We start from the raw sequence: 18103 nt of genomic DNA, 5'->3' as shown, positions 1-18103 counted from the left end.
TCTAGGGGCTGGGGGAAAAAACATGCCAATATTTCTCAAACAGAGGGTTTCGTGGCCCCTGTGTGTTCTGGGCATTTCGATACGGCATTGCTTTTAAATTTCGCTCCCCAAGAAAATGAGAAGTCTGTCTGTCCAAACGGAACCACAGCTAACTCCGCGACTCCGCCGGTGTCCTGATCCGGCAGGAGGTGCCCCAGAACTGCTGACTCTCAGTGGTCCCGAACGAATGTAGAGCTTACTGAGGCTGCCTTGCCGGGGGCAGAGGTGTCCAAGGCCTGTCCCTTTGCCGCAGAGCTCGCACGCGGATCTGCGGAAGCTGCTTCCTTCCTGCCCAGGCGTCCGCGGCCTCGCTCAGCGCTTCGTTCTGTTCCGGCTTTGTTTCGGGTGCACTTCTCAGTGTTCTCGGACACTGGCGCTCGCCCGTCGCGAGTGTGCGTGCCGTGCCCTGCCGGGCCGTGAGTCGCCGTGAGTGCAGAGGCGGGCTCTCCGCGGGACACCCCGTCGGCAGAGCCCCCCTCACTTCCCTGCGCCGCCTTCTCAGCCGGTCATTCTTTTAGGGCCGGCACTGACACGAAGCTTGTGTCCGCTGCCTCAGTGCGTTTCAGATGAGAAAAGCAACACAGCTTCTTTTCAGGCGCAGCTGCCCAGAGGCTCACGAAATAGAAATGCTCCATTCCTATGGGGTTCAGTCCCGTGAATCGCAGTCAGTTAGCTGCAGCGGCCACATACAAAAAAATTTTTAAAAATTAAGTAAATGAGCAAACGCAGCAACCTGACGGCGACTCGTCGTCAGGAGATGGGCCGACTTGGGAGCCGGAGTTTTAGGATTAGGGAGGATTTCGAAAGGCAGGAATAGAATGGAAGGTACAGCGGATGTGTCGAACGTGAGGACATGCAGAGAAGGGATTTAGCTGGCCGATGGACGTGCACCTCGCTTTTCGCAAGGGCAAGGCGCGCGGACAGCGCCCGTGCGGGGGGCCGCTCGGGGGCCCCTCCGCGGTTTCAGGTATCCACGGTCACCTGTGTCTGAAAACAGCAAACGGAAAAAGATCAGAAATAACTGCTGTGCGCCGTTCCGAGGGGCGTGACGGCATCCCGCAGCGGCCCGCTCGTGACTCAGTCGGTCACGGCGGCCATCGCCTGGGCGGTCGCGTGTCTCCGCGCGTGTGTTCAGGTCGCCCCTGCCTCGTTTGGTAACGGCCACCAAGGGCGGGAGCAGCGACGCCGCGGCTCGGTCCGCCCGCGGGAAACCGGGAGGCGCCTCCTGGAAGCGCGCGCCGAAGGCCGGGCTCCTCCTCTCCGTGGCTTCAGGCGTCCGCTGCGGATCTTGGGGCGCGCTCCCCGCGGATGACGGGGGGGGGGGGAGCTGCCGCATTTGACTTCGGCAGTCAGGTAGGAAGTTCACCCTGAGTGGCGGGTCACTCCAGTGGTGGGGTCGGTGCCACGGTGCTGGAGGGGGCGGGAGACTGCGGGCAGGAGTCGTATGTTCATACACGGCATTTTCAGCACATGGAGTGATTTTTAAAAGTCCGCTAACGAAGCACAGTCAATAGGAAGAGAACCTTTAAGATGAAAACGTAGACGTGTTTCTGAGGTGCGCAGGAGCCAGGACGAAGGAGAAAAGGAGGCGGCCGGCAAGGGGTGGAGGGAGGAGGCCGGAGGGGCGGCGGCCCCCAGCCTTTGTGGCTGTCCCCACTCCTGTGGACGCGTGTCACGACCCCACCACAATCACGGAGCAGAGGACGGCGTGGCCTCAGCCGGGCGAGCATCCTCGCCCCTGAGCACGAGCGGGTGGGGACTGAGGCGGGTGTACCTCCCACGTAGGTCGTAGGTCGAGGACGGAAGCACCTAGAAACCACCAAAGAAGAGCGTATCCCCCGGGCAGAGGTTTAAAAAGTTAGGCGACCTGCAGAACACAGGAGAGGGATCCGCCGTTATTGTCCTAGAGGACGCGACCATCTCGACCCAGAGCCGGAAGACTGGTTTGGAGCAAGTCATGGAATCTGAGCTTTCGTTTGCTCACTCGCAAAATGGACTCGTTTGATTTTACGTTTCTTATCGAAATATTGAGGCTAATCATACTGTTGGCTTTAAAAAAAAAAAAAAAAACAGTAAAGTATCACATGGGAAAGATTTCCTTATTTGGGACAGTAGGAAACTAGGTTATAATTGGAGTAAGATCCAGTGATATTTTTCTCTCGATCTCTTGCCTTTGGCCAAAAAAAAAAAAAAAATATCTCCCCACCCTTCCAAAAAATATTAGAATGTAAATGCAGAGTAGACCCTTTCCCAATGCATTTCTTCTTTTGGACTTAGCTGAACAAATTGGCAGTGAACTTCCCACTGTAAGAGGATTTGGGCCCGACACACCCTGCTTGCCAAAGGCGAAACAGCGAGACAGCCACGTCCGGGCGGGGCCTCCTTGTAGCCGGCACTGCGCAGAGCTCGGTCTGAGCAGGCGGGGGCCGCACCTGTGCCCCGAGGCTGGCCGTTAACGCAGGTGGCGCCCTGCGAGGTGCCTGCTTGCCCCATGCCCGCGGCCCTAGCTCTTCAGCCTGGGACTCGGCTGGACGGACGACCTCTTGGCCCTTGCCACGCTGAGTGTCACGTTACCCAGAGGAAGATCTGCCTCCTGGAAATGAGCGCGCGGACCCTCTGGGCCAGCTGCCCCCTTTCCAGGGCGTCCCGAGACCAGGGTCCAGACAGGTGTCCAGGGACCTCCCAACGACAAGCAGTTGCTCCGTCCTCCCCACTCATTCTGGTCGCTTCGTCAGCTGCCACAGCTGTAAGGAAGCTTCGCGATCGTCCGTCCGTCCGTCCGTCCAGGTGTCTGTTCCTGATCCAGAGGAGAGAATTACCACACCACGAAATACTCAAAAGCAGCAGCTCCCAGGGAACTGAAATATTTCTGGATTTTTCCACTTACGTGAGGAAATCACTAACATTTTTTTCAATCTGTGTCCATGACTCTCTGAACAAACAAACATCTGAGGTCAGCTAAGGGGAGGTATGGGCTTGTATGTTGGTAAATTAGAAGCAAAATGCATGGGAAGAGAAACTCGGTTTGATTTTCTCTTTCCTCTGCTCCTTTCGTGTTGGAGCCAGGTCTACTGAGGTCACACAGGGGACTTTTTCAAACCTGCCGCCCGAATTACATCTTCCTTCTTCACATGTCGGTCCTGCCTGGGCCTGGGGAGAGCCCTGAAAATCAGGAAGAGCGAGGAGGTCCCAGGCTTACTGACAACTGATGAAGCAGGTCCCGGTCTGAGCGCACCCACGAGCGGGGGCCCCGGAAGCACCGGGAATGGCCGCCGTGGGCCATTCAGGGGTTTCCTTAGCACTCTCTCACCTCCCAAAGCGTCCATCATCACGGAATCACGCCTCACAAGTCACTCAGAGCCCAACAGGGGCACCTTCTTATCTAGTCCTTGTAGATGTAGAATTCCCCCCTCGGGCCTCTTCTCGAGAGCCGTGCCTGGCGTGTCCAGCTGCTAACCGGCCAGTGTCTCCGTGGCCGGGGACGGTGGGAGCGAGGGCGGGCGCAGGCGTCACGGGGTGAAAATCCGCCTGCTGCAGGGCGTCAGGCGGCGAGGTCAGAACACCTCAGAAGCCCTGAACACCATTTCCAACGCGGACGGCCTCCTCCCCGACCCACCCTCAAAACATCTCTTAGGGAATAAATGAGAATGAGAGGCGGGGTGACTGTGTTTTGGCGCTGCCCCGGGGCGGCGCTGGGCTGAGGGCGGCTGGGCCTCCGTCGCTCGCCGCCTCAGTGCCCCCTGCCCGGTGCTCTGCGGCAGGACGGCGGCCGCGGGCGCCAGCGCCCGGAAGCCTCCTGCGCTCACAGTTATCTCCCGAACCACAAAGCCAGTGCGCGGTGGAAAGTGCTCAGTGAACGCACCGAAGGCGGACTCTGGCCGGCGTCCCTTCATGGCGATCCGTGGTGGCTGTAGGAAAAGCTGTGTCTGCCGGCCGGGAAGAGCAGGAGGAGGGCCGGGGCGCGGGCGTTAGCGCGTTCGGTTCCTGGAGAGCAGTCGTCTCGGGCTGGACTTGATGTGAGGCGGGACCTGCAGCAGGAGACCAGGGCGGGCGGGCGGCAGCGTGCAGGAGGGAGGATTCGCATGGAGAAGCGGTGAATGGGAGGCTGCTGAGCCCGGGTCGCGGGTTCTCTGCCCCTCTGCTCCTCTTGGCGGATCTGGATCTGGAAATGACGGAGGGGTCTCCGGGCTGCCCACACGTGGCCGTCAGCCTTGCCCCGGGCGGGGGTCTTGCGCGTCCCCCCAGCTTCTCCGGGCGTTTACTTTGCGTGTAAGTGAAAGGGAGGTCGAGCGTCTTCCCGACGTCGGGCCCGGAACCTGCATCTCCCTTAGTCTCCTCTTGGGCTCGTCGTGCCTTTCTGCCGGCCGCCTCGCTCTCATTCGGCTTGGCTTTCGGGCCTGGTCAGCCGCTCCTGGGCCTCCCAACATATACTCGGACTGAGCTTCCTTATGGGCAGACTAATGATCAAGGCTGCAAACTTTGTCATGATCCAAGAAGTTGTCATTGTCCGTGTTGAATCTTTGAGTGCTGCAAATACCATGAAAGGAATGTAAATCCTCCTTTTGAGGACAGAATAGCCAGATTGTCATTCTTCAGATATAGACTCAACAAATGGTTATTGATCATCTACTAGATATCAGACATCAGGACCATCTCCTTTGATTATTGATGATGATTGTCATTTCTCAGAGGTCGTCACGTTATTCCAGTTTGACAGATAAATACTAACCTCCGCTTAGTCGAGCCTGAGGTTTTAGAGGTGGAAGGAACAGAGCCAGATAATTAAGGGTGAATCTGAGTAACTGCAAATTCACTGCTTCTGTAAGTAGAGCCACGAGAGAGGACAGGATGCAAAGTAAAAGAAACCGAAGTTCAATGTCATCGGTGTTAACTCTCTGGAACCAGACGGCTGGGTTAGGCCCTGGCTCTACCACTCCACACGTTATGACCTCGTAAATTTAAATGATTAAATGAGCGAATTATTATGAGCTGCCCCCAACCTTTGTGGCACCAGGGACCGGTGCTCCTGTGAGACTCTAACGCCTGGGGAGCTGAGGCGGAGCTGAGGCGGTGATGCTGGTTAGTGCTGGGAGCGGCTGCAGATGCGAAGCTTCGCTCGCCCACCCGCGGCTCACTTCCTGCCGTGTGGCCCGGTTCCTAACAGGACGTGCACTGGCACCGGTCCACAGCCCAGGGGGTGGGGACTCGTGAGCTTAAACACCTAAAGTCCCAGAGCAACTACTAGCACATGGAAAGCGCGCAGTAAATATAAGCTGGCATCGTTATTAGCTTTATTCCTGGCACAAGTAAGGTGGGGAATGTTAGTTGTCTATTGCTGCTGTGACAAATTACCCCAAACTTGGTGGCTTAAAACAACGCAAATGTATTGCCTTTCAGTTCTGCAGTCAGAAGCCCAGCGTGCTCACTGGGCTAAGATGCAGGCGTCGGGCAAAGGAGAGTTCTTTCTGCCCCTGCTCTCCCGGCTCCTAGAAGCCACTGACTTTGCCTGATCTTCACAGCCAGCAGCGTCTGGCCAGGCGCTGCCCACGCTGCCGTCTCTCAGGTTCTCTCTCGCCGGTCCCTCCTCCAGCTCCGCGGGCCCTCGTGACGACACTGGGCCCCCCACCCCCGCCTGCCCAGATGATCGGGATCATCTCCCCATCTCGCGGGCAGCCAGACAGCACCTTGAGGTCCTCTTGGTCACGTAAGCCGGCGTAGTCATAGGTTCCAGGAATTGGGACGTGGCATCTTTAGAGAAAGAAACCGTCATTCTGCCCACCGGAAAACACAGCAGTAATTCTAACCTGCTGTCCAGACACAGCCCTGCGACCCTAATGAGCTTAATCTACCTACCCGGTCATGGAGAGGTGAGAACAGAGAGGATCAGAGCTCAGGAGGGCGCTGCCCAAGCACCTCCTGGTGTCTCGTGTTTCGGAATGGTCGCATACCTCCCGTAGGGGAGTCGAGGCTCCCGCAGGCCGCGAGGGCGGCCCATCCCGCCTATCCAGGGGGGGCTCCTCCTGGGACGTGGAGCAGAGGCGCTTTCCTCTGGAAAAGGGAAAACAGGAACGACCCTTGACCCATGGCATAAGTAAACTTAAAGAGAAAACAAAGGGAACGCTTTTCTGGGGCAAGATCGGGCCGGCTTGTTGTTCGGGCTGGTTCGGGTGACCTTCCCAAACCGCCCCTCCCCCGTAGCCGTTACGTGCCTGGGCCACAGACGCGGGGTGACCGTCGCGTCACAGGCTCAGCCACTCCCCGTGCGCGCCGGGCGAGCCCCCCGCTTCCCCGGGTCCACAGTGGGGGCCGCCGCACAGCTCGCGCACGGGCTGCCTGGCTGGGCCCAGCCCGGGATGGGACACGACGCGTCCCTGTCGGCGGGGGCCGCGCTGGGTGGCGGGGACGGCTCTCGGCTCCGTCACATCGTCACAGCGGACACAGCTGCTCCAGGGGCTCCTGGGGCTCGCTCTTCCTGCCCCCCTCCCACCTCGTTTCCTTCCCTCCTCTCCCCTCGCATGGCAAGGGACCCAGTGGCGGGCCTGGCCACTCCGTGTGTGACGGGCAGGTGTGACCTGGACCAAGCAATGCGTGTAGATACGTCGTTTACCTGTGACACGGCACAGCCCGGAGGAGGGACAGCACGTCCCCGGGACGGGGTCGGGGTCCGCAGCCCGCTGGGCCCGGGCCCTGCCCGCCGTGCGCTAACGTGGGCCGACGAGCCAGGAAACTCCGTGACCGGCCGAGGCCGACACGTGGCTCCCGCCACGGGCAAAGGCTCTTCATGAAAAGGCGCAGGACCGCGTCGCCGCGGGGGGCACGGAGCACGGCGTCCGTGGACTGTGCACCCGGTTCGTTTCCCGGCCAGCCGGCCGGTCGTGACGTCTTCGGGCTGGCTGGGGGTTCTAACCAGCGGTAAAAGAGGCGTGAAACGGGACACACGACAAGCGCTGTGGGGTCCCCGCGGGCGGGGCGAGGCGGGCCCGGCTTCCCCGGAGGCTCCGCCCGGCCGCGCTGTGCGGCCCCTGCGACCAGGGCCCAGCACCCGCCCCCACCCGCGTCCCTCTGGCGTCCCGTGAGCGGTTTAACTGAGAAAGCAGAGGACGTGCTCCTCAGCGGAGACCGACGGGAATTTTAGGTGGGCAGCGGCCCGCCAGTCTGCCAGCACAGAAACAGGAAAACGTGTGTGTTGGTGGCGTTCGAGTTGTCTCTGTCCATTGTGTCTCGGGTCTCTTTCTCTATCGCGCGTCTGTTGAATATTTCATTTTCAAGTATTCGATGGAGATTGGCTGTGTGACAAATCCGAGTTTTTCTTTGCTTTAAATAGTATTTGCTGGATTTCAAAGGGTTCTTGAAGGCAGCTAGATACCCAATCAAGGTGTCTTTTTCAACTTATGCTCAAATCAGGACAAATTTTCAGAGTATCGTCCAAATATACGGAGCACATGGCGGCGTCTCACGTTAAGGCAATTTATTTAGTCCACTTGTCCCAGTCTCCTGCTTCCGCCCTCCCCTGCCTCCCCATCTTCCCACTGGGACTACCCAAGAACAGCATGATCAGAGGTCGGAAAACCACATTCGGTCCAGTTCTCTGTGGCCGGTCTCCCGGGGTTTTAAATAGACAGACAGCCGAGGCGAGGGAGACCTCTAATCTGCACGTTGATTCTTCATTGTCAGCCTCAAGACGGGGCCAGCGCGTTTCGGGCTCGTCCGCTCCTCCCACGGCCCCCCCAGGCCCGGGCTTCCAGGGGCCGCTGCGAGCGGAGTCTGCCGAGCTTTCTCCCCAACTCCCTGCTCGCCGTCACAATTGTGAATGACCCACCGGAGCGGAGCGTGGCTTTACCCCGCCTCTTCCTCAGGCCCGCCCTACAGACTGCAGGGCCGTGAAAAATCACCCGTGAAGCGTGAGATCGGCCACTTCCCATGTCTCCTAAACTCCTTCTGCCTCTTGACGCTGACGCGCTAGCCGGGAGCCAGAGACCGACGAGGCTCCTTCCCGCCGCTCTGAGTTCCCGTCGGGCTTGTCTCCTCAGGCCCCCGGCACCCGGTAATTGGTGATGCCGGACGCTGTGCCGCGTTCGCTCCGTAGCACACCTTGCTTGATCTTCACAACTTGTCATGTGGGGTGCTGTTGTTTTTTTTTTTTTATTTTTCCTCCATAGAAAGATGATGGAGCACGAGCCTCGGGAAACGAGGAAGCAGTCTGCGTCCACAGCACTCATTGTTGACTACAGCCCCATTTTTCCAAGTTTTGTTTTCAGAGGGGGTGACAAATGATGCTCCTGCTACTTAGGGCGGTAGCCTTGGCGTTGGGCCCCCGAGGGCCAGGCTAGGGCATTTTTTCCTGTCCTTCTCTCAGTGATAAAAGCCGACCGACCTGCATGGTCCTCCCCCTGCCACCGCAGATAGGATGGAGGACGACCCCTCCCCAGGGGCGGCACAGAGGATTAGAGACCGATGAGGTCTGCGCTGTAGGCGAGGTCGGGAAATTTTAAGCTGCAGAGGCGACGGTCATAAGACCCTATCGTACGCTTCATGTCCCCAGCAGTTACAGTGAGCACTCCGCAACATCGTCACGGTGACAGGCCCGCCGTGAGGCTTTCTAGGACTTGGGGGGGTGTCCCCGTCGGCGTGAGCGGGGCCGAGCCTGGGGCCGTTCTGACGGCGGTAGCTCCTGCGCGTTTCTCAGATGAGGGCCCCTGATCCAGGCGCCCCGTTTGCGTCCTCTCATTTCCTGTGCCGTTCGAGGGCTGTCCCCTCAGCCCGCTCCTGCCCGCCCCTTTCCCTCCTCTCCGAGCTGCACGAATTGCCTGAGCGAGGCGAGGAGCCGAGCCCTGAGTCCAGGGGGCGTTTCCGACAGTCGCCGCGCATGGGCCCTGGAGCCCTTGCACCAGCTATGGGCCATCAGGGCGAGGGCACGGGCTTCGGTGACAGCACACACGAGCCCCTCGCAGGGCAGGCAGTCGGCCCAGTTCTCCGTCCCTGGAACTGCTGTGGGACCCGTATCGTGTCTCAGCCGCAGAGTCAGGCCAGCCCGTGTGCGCGCCGTGCGCTCGGCACGTTTCCCATCCTTCCACCTTCAGCCCGAATCTGAGTGCGCCTCCCGGAGGCAGCGTGGACTGCTCTGGTTTTCACCGTTGTTTTTTGTTTTGTTTTGTTTTGTTTTGTTTTGATCCAGCCTGACCTCCCCTGCCTTCCGATTGGATGGTCTCTTTCATTCATGGCGAACGTTCTCGTTGACGTGGTTGCTTTTACGTGCACCTTTGTACTTCTTGCTTTCTATGTGCCTCATGTCTTTTTGGCCTTCGGTTTCTCCTCTATGGCCTTGTTTCGCATGAAGTAAATGTTTTCTGGTCTCACATTGTCATGTAACGATTTTTCAGTATTAATTTTTTTCCCCTTAGTGGTTTCCCTAGGGCTGACAGTGGGCGCCCTGCCTTACCAGAATCCGCCTCATGTTTCACATTCGGTGCCGGCGGGATGCAGAGATGGTCCTCCTGCAGCACCCCCCCCCTCCTCCCCTGGCTGTGCTCTTATTTACACACGCGTGACACCTGTATATGTTCCAAACCCAACCGTGTATTGCGATTATTACGTGGTACAATCTAACGTCTTCGAAAGGAACGAAGACAGGACAGCAGGTGTGTAAGGACAGCAGGTGTGTGAGGACAGTTTGTCTGGAACTGTCTCATTGACCGCTTCCGGTCTCTCCCTTGCTTTCTGCGCTCACCATCCGGCATCATTTCCCTGCTGCAATGCACCCTCGTCCCGGCTCCCACCCGCCCGCCTTTGTGCTTTTACTGTCAACTATGTTACGTTTCTATAGGTTACAGACCCAACAATACAATTGTATACATATTGTTTGAGGCAGCTGATTCTTAAGTCAATTAAGAAAGGAGGAAAAGAATACAATTATTCTGTCTTTTATAATTACCTACCTAATTACCTTCATTGGTGTTCTTTGGTTGGTGTGTGTGTGTGTGTGTGTGTGTGTGTGTGTGTGTATTTGAATTACTGTCTGGAATCACTTGCTTTTAGTATTTCTTGTAAGACACATCTGCCAGCAACAGATCCTGTTTTTGTTCATCTAGGAATGTTGTTTCTTTTTCCTTTTTTTTTTTTTTTTTTATATATATTTTTGAAAGATAGTTTTGCTGGATATAAGATTCTTAGTTCAAAGATTTTTCCTTTCAGTACTCGGACTCTGTCACCCCGCCACCTTCTGATCCGCTGTGCTGAGAAGTCGGCTGTTAACCTTATTGGGATTCCCTTGCACATGACGAGTCTTCTTTTTTTCTCTTGCTGATTTGAAGATTTTTCTCTTCATCTTTGGCTTTTACTATCATGTGTCTGGGCGTGAATCTGTTGTTGCTGTCAATTGTAGTTTGTTGCCTTTCTTGAATATATAATTGTTTTTCTTTTCGATCGTCATCTCTTCGAATATTTTTTCTGCTCTTTTCTCTACTTTTGGTACTCCCATTACATGTATGTTAGTGTGTTTAAGGGTGTGCATATTTCTCTGAGTCTCAGTCTTCTGCCTGTTCAAATCTACTGTTGAGCCCTACAGTGAATTTTCATTTCTGTAATTTACTTTTCCATTCCAGAATTTCCACGTTGTTCATTTTTGTAATTTCTGTCTATCTATCTCTATTGATACTATTTGGTGAAACACTGTCATCACAGCTTTCTTTAATTCTTTAAGCATAGTTAACTTTTGTTCTTTGACATAAAATCCGCAATTCTCTTTATACTTAGAGATTGGGGATGAGTTGGTCCTCAGATATTCTTAGAATCTGGATATGAGTTTATGGGGGATCATTGTGTTACTCCCTCAGGTTTTATGTGTATTTGAAAAGTTTCATAATATAAAAGGACTAGAAACATTGACTTGAATTATATATAATATTAATTTCATAAGAGAAAATATACATTATGAGGTGGTGGAAGCTAATGTCATACTCGGACAGAAATGTGACAAGGTAGGGAATTCAGGTTTTAGACGTGTGACCTGGCCTCATCCAAAAGGGATCCCAAGCGAGGTACGCTGCAGGCGATGCTGTGTGGTCTCCGAGGGCAGAGCCGGGATGAGCTGAGCCGGGATGAGCTCCCACGGACCAGGAACAATCCAGGAGGATGGACGACATTCCCGGCCAGGCTAGATGGAAAGGAGGTTTTCGTACCCTGATTTCACAGCTAGAAGTGGACCAAGTTCTTTTTTTAGCTGTGGTCAGAGTTGAGCTTAACCTTTACCCCATCACCAGGATAAAGGTGATGTGTGTGAGGGAAGTCGGCCAATTGCAACGCTGTAAGATGCAGGGTACTTGAAGTGCTATATGCAGAAGCAGGTTTAAGAAGCATAAAAGGGCCAGGGAGTCCAGCTCCTTTGGAAAACGGTGTTTCTTCACAGTGTTGTAGACATAGATGTCACATGACCCAGCAATCCCAGTCTCACATATTTACTCAAGAGAATGAAAACATGTCTCCACAAAAACTTGCAATTTTCATATCATCATTATTCATAAAAGCCCCAGAGTGGGAGCAACCATCATGCCCACAGCTGATGAATGGATAAACGGATGTAGTGCTTCCCCTTAAAAAAGTGGCCACGACGTGGCTGAGCCTGAGCGGAAGGGGGCAGTCACAGCAGACCACGTAGGGCGCGGCTCCTTCCGCATGCAGCGTCCAGACCAGGCGGCCCCACAGCGCGCGCCGGCGGATGCCGGCGTCACAGACCCGGGTGTCTCTGGGGGTGATGGCCACGGGCATCAGATGGCGGTGCCGCTCACACCTCTGCGTGACTGTGCCAAAACCACCGAGCAGCACTCTCCACAGCAGCAGATGTATGGCGCGTGAATGATATCCCGATAGAGCTGTCACTTAAGGGTGGCGGGGGTGAGGGGGAACAGGGGTCACTCCACGCCTCTGTGACCACCGCCATCACGAGGGGTCTGAATGGAGTCTTCTGTGAAAAATCAAGAAGATGGATGACTTGTTTTAAATCTTCATTGAGAAAAAATGCTAAGTCTGACGCAGAAACGGTCAGAAAGCCAAGGCCTGCCGTTTACTCCCCACTCGGCTCGTTAGCCTGGATGAGGAGGGGGCTCAGCTCTGAGCTCCCCGGACGCGAAGCAGAGCCCACCCAGCCTGTCCGGGGTGGGGGGGGGCGCCTTCTAGAATTTCGCCCTCCTAACCAGCAGTAAGCATCGTCGCTGTACTGGCCAGACAGGGCTGTGACGATTTTCTTTAACCACTAAACCTAATTTTCACAACAGTCACACGTGCAGTCGCGCCAGACGGGGGCGCAAGCGCCCGGGCCCCCCACCGCGGTCCGCTGTCACTCACGCTGTGCTTCTCTCCCCACGTCCCCGCCTCCCCCTGTCTTCCAGTGGCTGCTTCGACCCCCAACTCCACTGCTGGTGCAGCCATGAATTCTTTGACCTCTCTGGGGACTCTGCAAGGACTGGCGGGAGCCACTGTCGGGCTGAACAATATTAACGCACTAGCAGGTACCATCAACAGTGAGTATTTGCTGCTCTGGTGGACAGCCTTCCCCCAAATTCTCCGCAGGAAGCGGTCAGCCAGAAATGACCCAAAAAGGATCTGTACCTGGGAGAACTAAAACTTGGGATGGAGGAGCGCATGCTTTTTTGCCTCAAAAAATGCCCAGCCCCTCACCACCCCCGTCTCTTCTGATCCGTGCTATGAGTATTTCCATCCGCAGATCTCTGTGGTTGGCGGCTATCTGCAGGTTTCGAGGGGTTGGTTTTGGTTTGGGTTTGGATCTGTCTTGTCCTTCCGCAAGGCAGTGTTAATAAGAGGAAAGGGGGCCGACCAGAAATCGGGGCGCGTGGGGTCAACCCCAAAACCACTAGCGATTACCGCAGGACCTGAGGCCGAGCCCTACCCCACTCTGAGCTCAGAGTCTTGTTTGGAAACTGAGCTCTAGATCAGATGATCTTAAAGGTGCCTTCCAGCTCCGAAACCCAGAGATTCGTGATACTTATGGCAGCGTAGGGGGTGAGGCCTGGAAAGGAGACCCAGCTAAGTGGACAGGACCCACTGCTGGAGCGATGCGGGTCACAGTAAGCCATGCGGCCCCAAAGGGGGACAGACCGCTCACGGGGCACTTCGTCCCACACGGGGACTCTCCGGAGGACGTTGAGTCTGTCCCCGTAGCTTACCCACTGCCGATGGGTTTCCGCCCACAGATGAGCATGGTGGTGGCTCCTGCTTGGCACCGGCTCCCAAACTGGGGAGACTGCCCTCAGCCCCAGGGGGGACACCTCATTTGCCTCTCCCTCGGTCTGGTCCCCCTTGGGTGCCTGAGAGTAGCCAGGTCCAGCAGGTCCATGACAGCCTGGAGACTGATTTTGGGGCCCAGGTACCTACTGTGCAGCCCAAGCAACCCACCAGCACCCATCGAGAGAGGGGTCCCTGGCAGGTCATCCTGTTTCAAGCCATGGTTGAATAAGTGAACTGTTTTTACAGGGCAGTCAGGCAATACCATTTCTGTAGAAAGGCAAAAAAGAAAGAAATCCCAATAATTCTACTTTGAAAGCTGAAGAATACCTTGCAATTTATTTGGAAAAGAGCCTAGAATTCATCCGCATGAAGACTAACTTTTATAATCCTGATAAGAAACAAAATCTTGTATTTTAAGGTAGGAAAATTTCAGGTTTTATGAAATCCTTTTCTCCAGATGCTCTGGGAAAAGCAAACAAAAACTTGGGCTGAGTCTTATCTAACCCTTGGCCACAAAAAGAAAAGAGAAACAGCCTCCCTCCCAGAGACGATGATTAGCAGTGGCAACCGCGGGACAGCACGGTGCAGGCCCCGTGCAAGGGCCCCCGCCCCGCCCCCGGCCCCGACCCAGGCCCCCCGAGCCTTGACTCCTGTTTCTGACCTTGTTCTGCAGACGCGCCAGCCCACTTGTCCTTGCCCTCGGTTGCAGGTGTGTGTGTTTGCACACAGCCCTCCATGCTGCTTCTCTTGCCCCAGGACCTAGTTCCCCTAAAACAAGGACTTTGATTTGATCGCCCGCCTGTCCTTGGTCTGCAGAGTAACAGGCCAGTGGGAGTGGCTGTCCTCCTCAGCACGCGCTCCTGACCGCTGTGTGTCGTCCTCTCGTGTGTGCGTCCTGTTCTGTGCTTGGCTGGGACGTTCCTTCGTGATGCGGGGCTGGAGAGGGGCTCTGTCGAGGGGCAGAGAAACCATGAGTAGTTCCTGTGTGGGGTCTGTGTGGCGCGAATTTTGCTTCTGGCAAGGACGACAGGCTTAAGTTGCTTTGTTTTTGCTCTTTTTTTAATTCTTTGCCATTGAGTTAATATAAGTGTGTTGAGTTCATGGAAAATCAAGAAGGCTTCCAGTTTCAAATAACCCCTACCAGAGTGTGTGAACCAGGAGAACGCTTTGTCAAACCAAAATCCACGCTCAAACAAAAGCGCGATCCTTCGGGTGAGGGGAGGCTGTGGGCGGAGCTAACATCTGCTCCCTGTCCCACAGACCAAGAGGGACCCCAACAGAGTGTCCCTCACAGCGTTCTCCCTCAGCAGACATGCTGCTGCTGCTGCCTGTCCTGCCAGATAATTCTCCAAGCAGGTAGTCAGGATACAGCTGCCTGGACAGAGGCAGCTTCTAAAAACAGCTAGCCACAGCCGCCACGGCCGTTCCCCACACCCCGCGTCCCCGACACCCATCAGGCCACCACAGGGCAGTCTTCTGGCTTTCAGCACAGAACCAACTCTTGCCCACGAACGAGGCAGGAAGAAAGTAGGGAGACAGAATCCACTTAATCCCCAAATTCATCTTAGTGTCGGTTTTGCCCTCTTCCCTGACAGGCGGCCCCTCGCCTCCCCCAGAAGAACATTTTGGTTAGGAGACAAGTAGCTGACTCGAACAGTATCTGATCTCCTTTTTCTCCTTTATACGTTCATGAGCGGGGGGACTAATGGGAAAAGCACGGGGTCCGCGAGCTAAAAGCAGAAGCTGGCCAGATCGAAAGTCAGGCGAGCGGGTGAGCATCCGCTCACGGTCGATTATCCGAGGGTCCTCCAGGCATGTTTCGTATATTAATATCTGAACTAAGGTGAAAATATTTTTGTGCAGATATGTCCACTCAAGAGCCTGTATCTGCCTGTGTTTAAATGTATTTTTCCTTGTTTAAATGGTGTAGTTCTTCCAAACGGCCTACCCATATAGGACTCAAAATTACGATGGTCTGAATATGACCCGCCACAAATGCCTGGTGAATAGTAGTTACGGAAACATTTTACGTCAAGGAGAGAAAGAGGAGATGCTTCGGGCATATACTGTGGCTTGTCGCCCTTTATTTGCATCGTGAAATGACTGTTTTTAATCTGTATTTTCAAAACATACAAAGATATACGTAGTGGGACACATAAGGCCACACAACCTCACACACACTTGTGACCGTATTAGCACAGGCACGCGCATGAGCACCACTGACTGTACACGTGCACATTCTTCTGGTTCTTAGACGTTTTACACCGAAGTTCTCATTGCCAGCTTGCAGCCTAGAAGGACAGGCTTCATCAACACCCAGGAACCATCCCCCTAACTAGATCACGGACTGGTGAGAACGTTTAACGCAGTCCTCACTTCTGCGCTCGTTTACTGGGTAGCGCATCCAACAGAGGGGCCTGCAGATAACTAGCGTGCTTGTGATGCTCTGCCTGAGTCTCCCTCCCAGCGCCATCTCCACAGCGGCCACAGAAAGCATCCATGCTCACGGGTAGGGGCGGGTCCTCCTATGCCATTTCCAGAGCTTCCCTCAGCAACCTCGCAGCGCCTCGGGGCTCCATCAGCTGAGGACCTTTGGAGAGCAATTAAGTTTAAAGCACTTAGGAGTCAAGATGCGCACTGACAGACCATTTGCAAAGACCCTCGCTTGTTGGGGTTTGCCACCTCTGTCATTTTGTCCCAGCCTTCCTCATCCAAGTAGCTTTCACGGCAACCTAGATTAAATGGGATGAAATGATCAGTCCATCTGGCCTTTTCCAAGAAAAGCCTTATCCTTTTAAGGGAGAGCACTTTATTCAACTTCACCTTCCTCAAACCTGTTTCTGTTGTCCAAAGTGTTTGGATGCGGTCAGACATCAGCAGCTACATTGGCAGTGTTCCCTTTCATATAATGACAATACAGAACAGTAGATAACTCACAGGAATTACTCTCGGAGGTCGAAATCTTCCTTTGATGGCCCTTCAGATTCTACCAGGTCGTCATTACTGATCCTACCTTAGCCACACACCAGAATTTCCAGGAAAATTTTGGTTCTAAACATTCTCAGTGCACTCGTACTTGTTAGAATGTTTACCCTTATTTTTTGTTCGAAAGGACAGCTGTGCCGTGGGGGAGGAAAGCCCTGGGCCGGAAAGGCCCTGGTTAGTCCTCTCAGTGTCTCCACCGCCATCTCCTCCCCATGCCGGGCAGGTAGGGCCAGCCAGAGCTGCCACCCACATCCGGGCCCAGCTGAAGCAAGAGCCCTTCAGAAAGCAGAGTGCCCCGGGGTCCAGTCCAGAACACGGCCCGCCACTGTGACGTGCAGGCAGGAAGCCTGGGGACGCGGCTGCAGCGCCACTTGCTCGAGCTGCGAGCCACACAGGACTGTGGTCCTGAGACATACAGCCAGGCTTTCAGGAGCAGGAAGTTCGTTCTGCTTCTGTGTTTCAAGAGAACCAAAAAACTTCGCCAAACGGGGAAAGAGAAGGTCATTCACCTGACAAGGGCGTCAGGGGCACCAATGACGGTGGCACTTAAATGGCCCGTGTGCCTAGGGGGAGCTACAGGTCACAGGAAGGGACTCCTGACGGCAGGGCCGGCCGCCCCACTGCTGGCAGAGCAGTTCATCGCGGGGCAGGGTCTTCAGCCACGGCCGAAGACCCCATGTAGCTCTGCAGGCCTCAGTGCACACGGAGCTGTACACCGTGGGGCAGGAATGGATGGCAAGTCCCTGCTCTCTGTTCCTCCTAGAATCTCCTCCCACACAGGAACCTCGCTTTCCAGAGGGCCGGGCCCATGACGCGACCACCTCTATCCCTAGCACCTATTAACAGCCTGACAAAAACGAAGCCAGTAGCACTTACCGACTGCGCCCAGCTCTTCCTGAGTCATTTTACACCCTCCTCTCACCTCTCTCAGAGAAGAAACATTGGTGTTTCTTTGCAGTCACACAGATATCGGGAGGTGAGGGCGAAATAAGACCAAAAGAGGAGGATCGCTCCTCGTCCCTTCCGCAGCCATGGGAGCATCAGGGATGAAGCGCAGAGAGGCAGAGAGGCAGATGTGACTGGCTGGCGTCTGAGGCGTCGTTTGATCAGGAGCACACACCGCTCCGAGCTCTTTAACAGCTCCTACCTGCATGAGGGGAAAACAGCAGACTCCTCGATGAGGAGCAGAGTGGGCAGGGCCTCTGCCGGCCAGCGCCCTTGCAGCTCTGTCTGCGTTTCTGGGTCGGCCTGACTTCCCGCCCAGGGCCTGTTGAGGCTCTCCTTGCCTCCTCGCCACCCCAGCCCAAGTCCCCAGGAGGAGCACCAGACCTGAGGCACTGGGAGGTCCCTCTGCTGCATGCAGTGCGAGGGTCTGATCTGTGTCCTTTGAACCCAAGACATGAAGCTGCCAAAATGCCAGAACACGAGTCCGCGGGACAGCCCCTCTTCCCCGAGGATGGCAGGGACAAACTCGGATAGGGGTGTCCGGGCAGCTCTGGCGTTTGGTTCCTCGACGTCATTTCTAAGCAGTCTTATCTTAATTATCCTCTGTTCTCATCGGACTTCTCACCAACTTCTTTCAAGGTCAGTCATCTTGGCTATGTTAATAGCCCTGATCAATAGCCTTAATCACTTCAATATTTTCATTAATGTTTTCAGTAAGTTCTTCCCAGAAACAGATCTTTAAAAAAAAAGCTTTAATCATGAAAGGAACTAGAGACAATTATGATGTCACCTCTTCCATGTCTCGAGTGCATGTAAAAGTTAACACTCTATAAAGTCTTGCTTGTTTTGACTCTATTCAGGGAAAATATGATACAGTCAGCAACCATACCAGAGC

At 55.0% G+C, this 18103-nt stretch overlaps 1 protein-coding gene across 28 annotated transcripts in view; it reads left to right on the top strand.

The window, feature by feature from the left end:
- Window positions 1-18103, top strand: part of CELF2 (CUGBP Elav-like family member 2) — a 718856-nt gene that overhangs the window by 687377 nt on the left and 13376 nt on the right. For 17 of the 28 annotated variants that reach the window (XM_036227131.1, XM_036227123.1, XM_036227077.1 and 14 more), the window contains one exon: window positions 12423-12554. In XM_036227131.1, coding sequence (XP_036083024.1) covers window positions 12423-12554 — 132 coding nt within the window. The remainder of the gene's footprint in view (window positions 1-12422; window positions 12555-18103) is intronic. The other 11 variants (XM_036227159.1, XM_036227075.1, XM_036227063.1 and 8 more) reach the window with 1 other exon arrangement.

Source organism: Rousettus aegyptiacus, unplaced genomic scaffold (assembly GCF_014176215.1).
Source record: "Rousettus aegyptiacus isolate mRouAeg1 unplaced genomic scaffold, mRouAeg1.p scaffold_m13_p_10, whole genome shotgun sequence".
Lineage (NCBI taxonomy): Eukaryota > Metazoa > Chordata > Mammalia > Chiroptera > Pteropodidae > Rousettus > Rousettus aegyptiacus.
The sequence above is the reverse complement of the archived record's forward strand: the minus strand, read 5'-3'. Positions and strand labels throughout refer to the sequence as shown.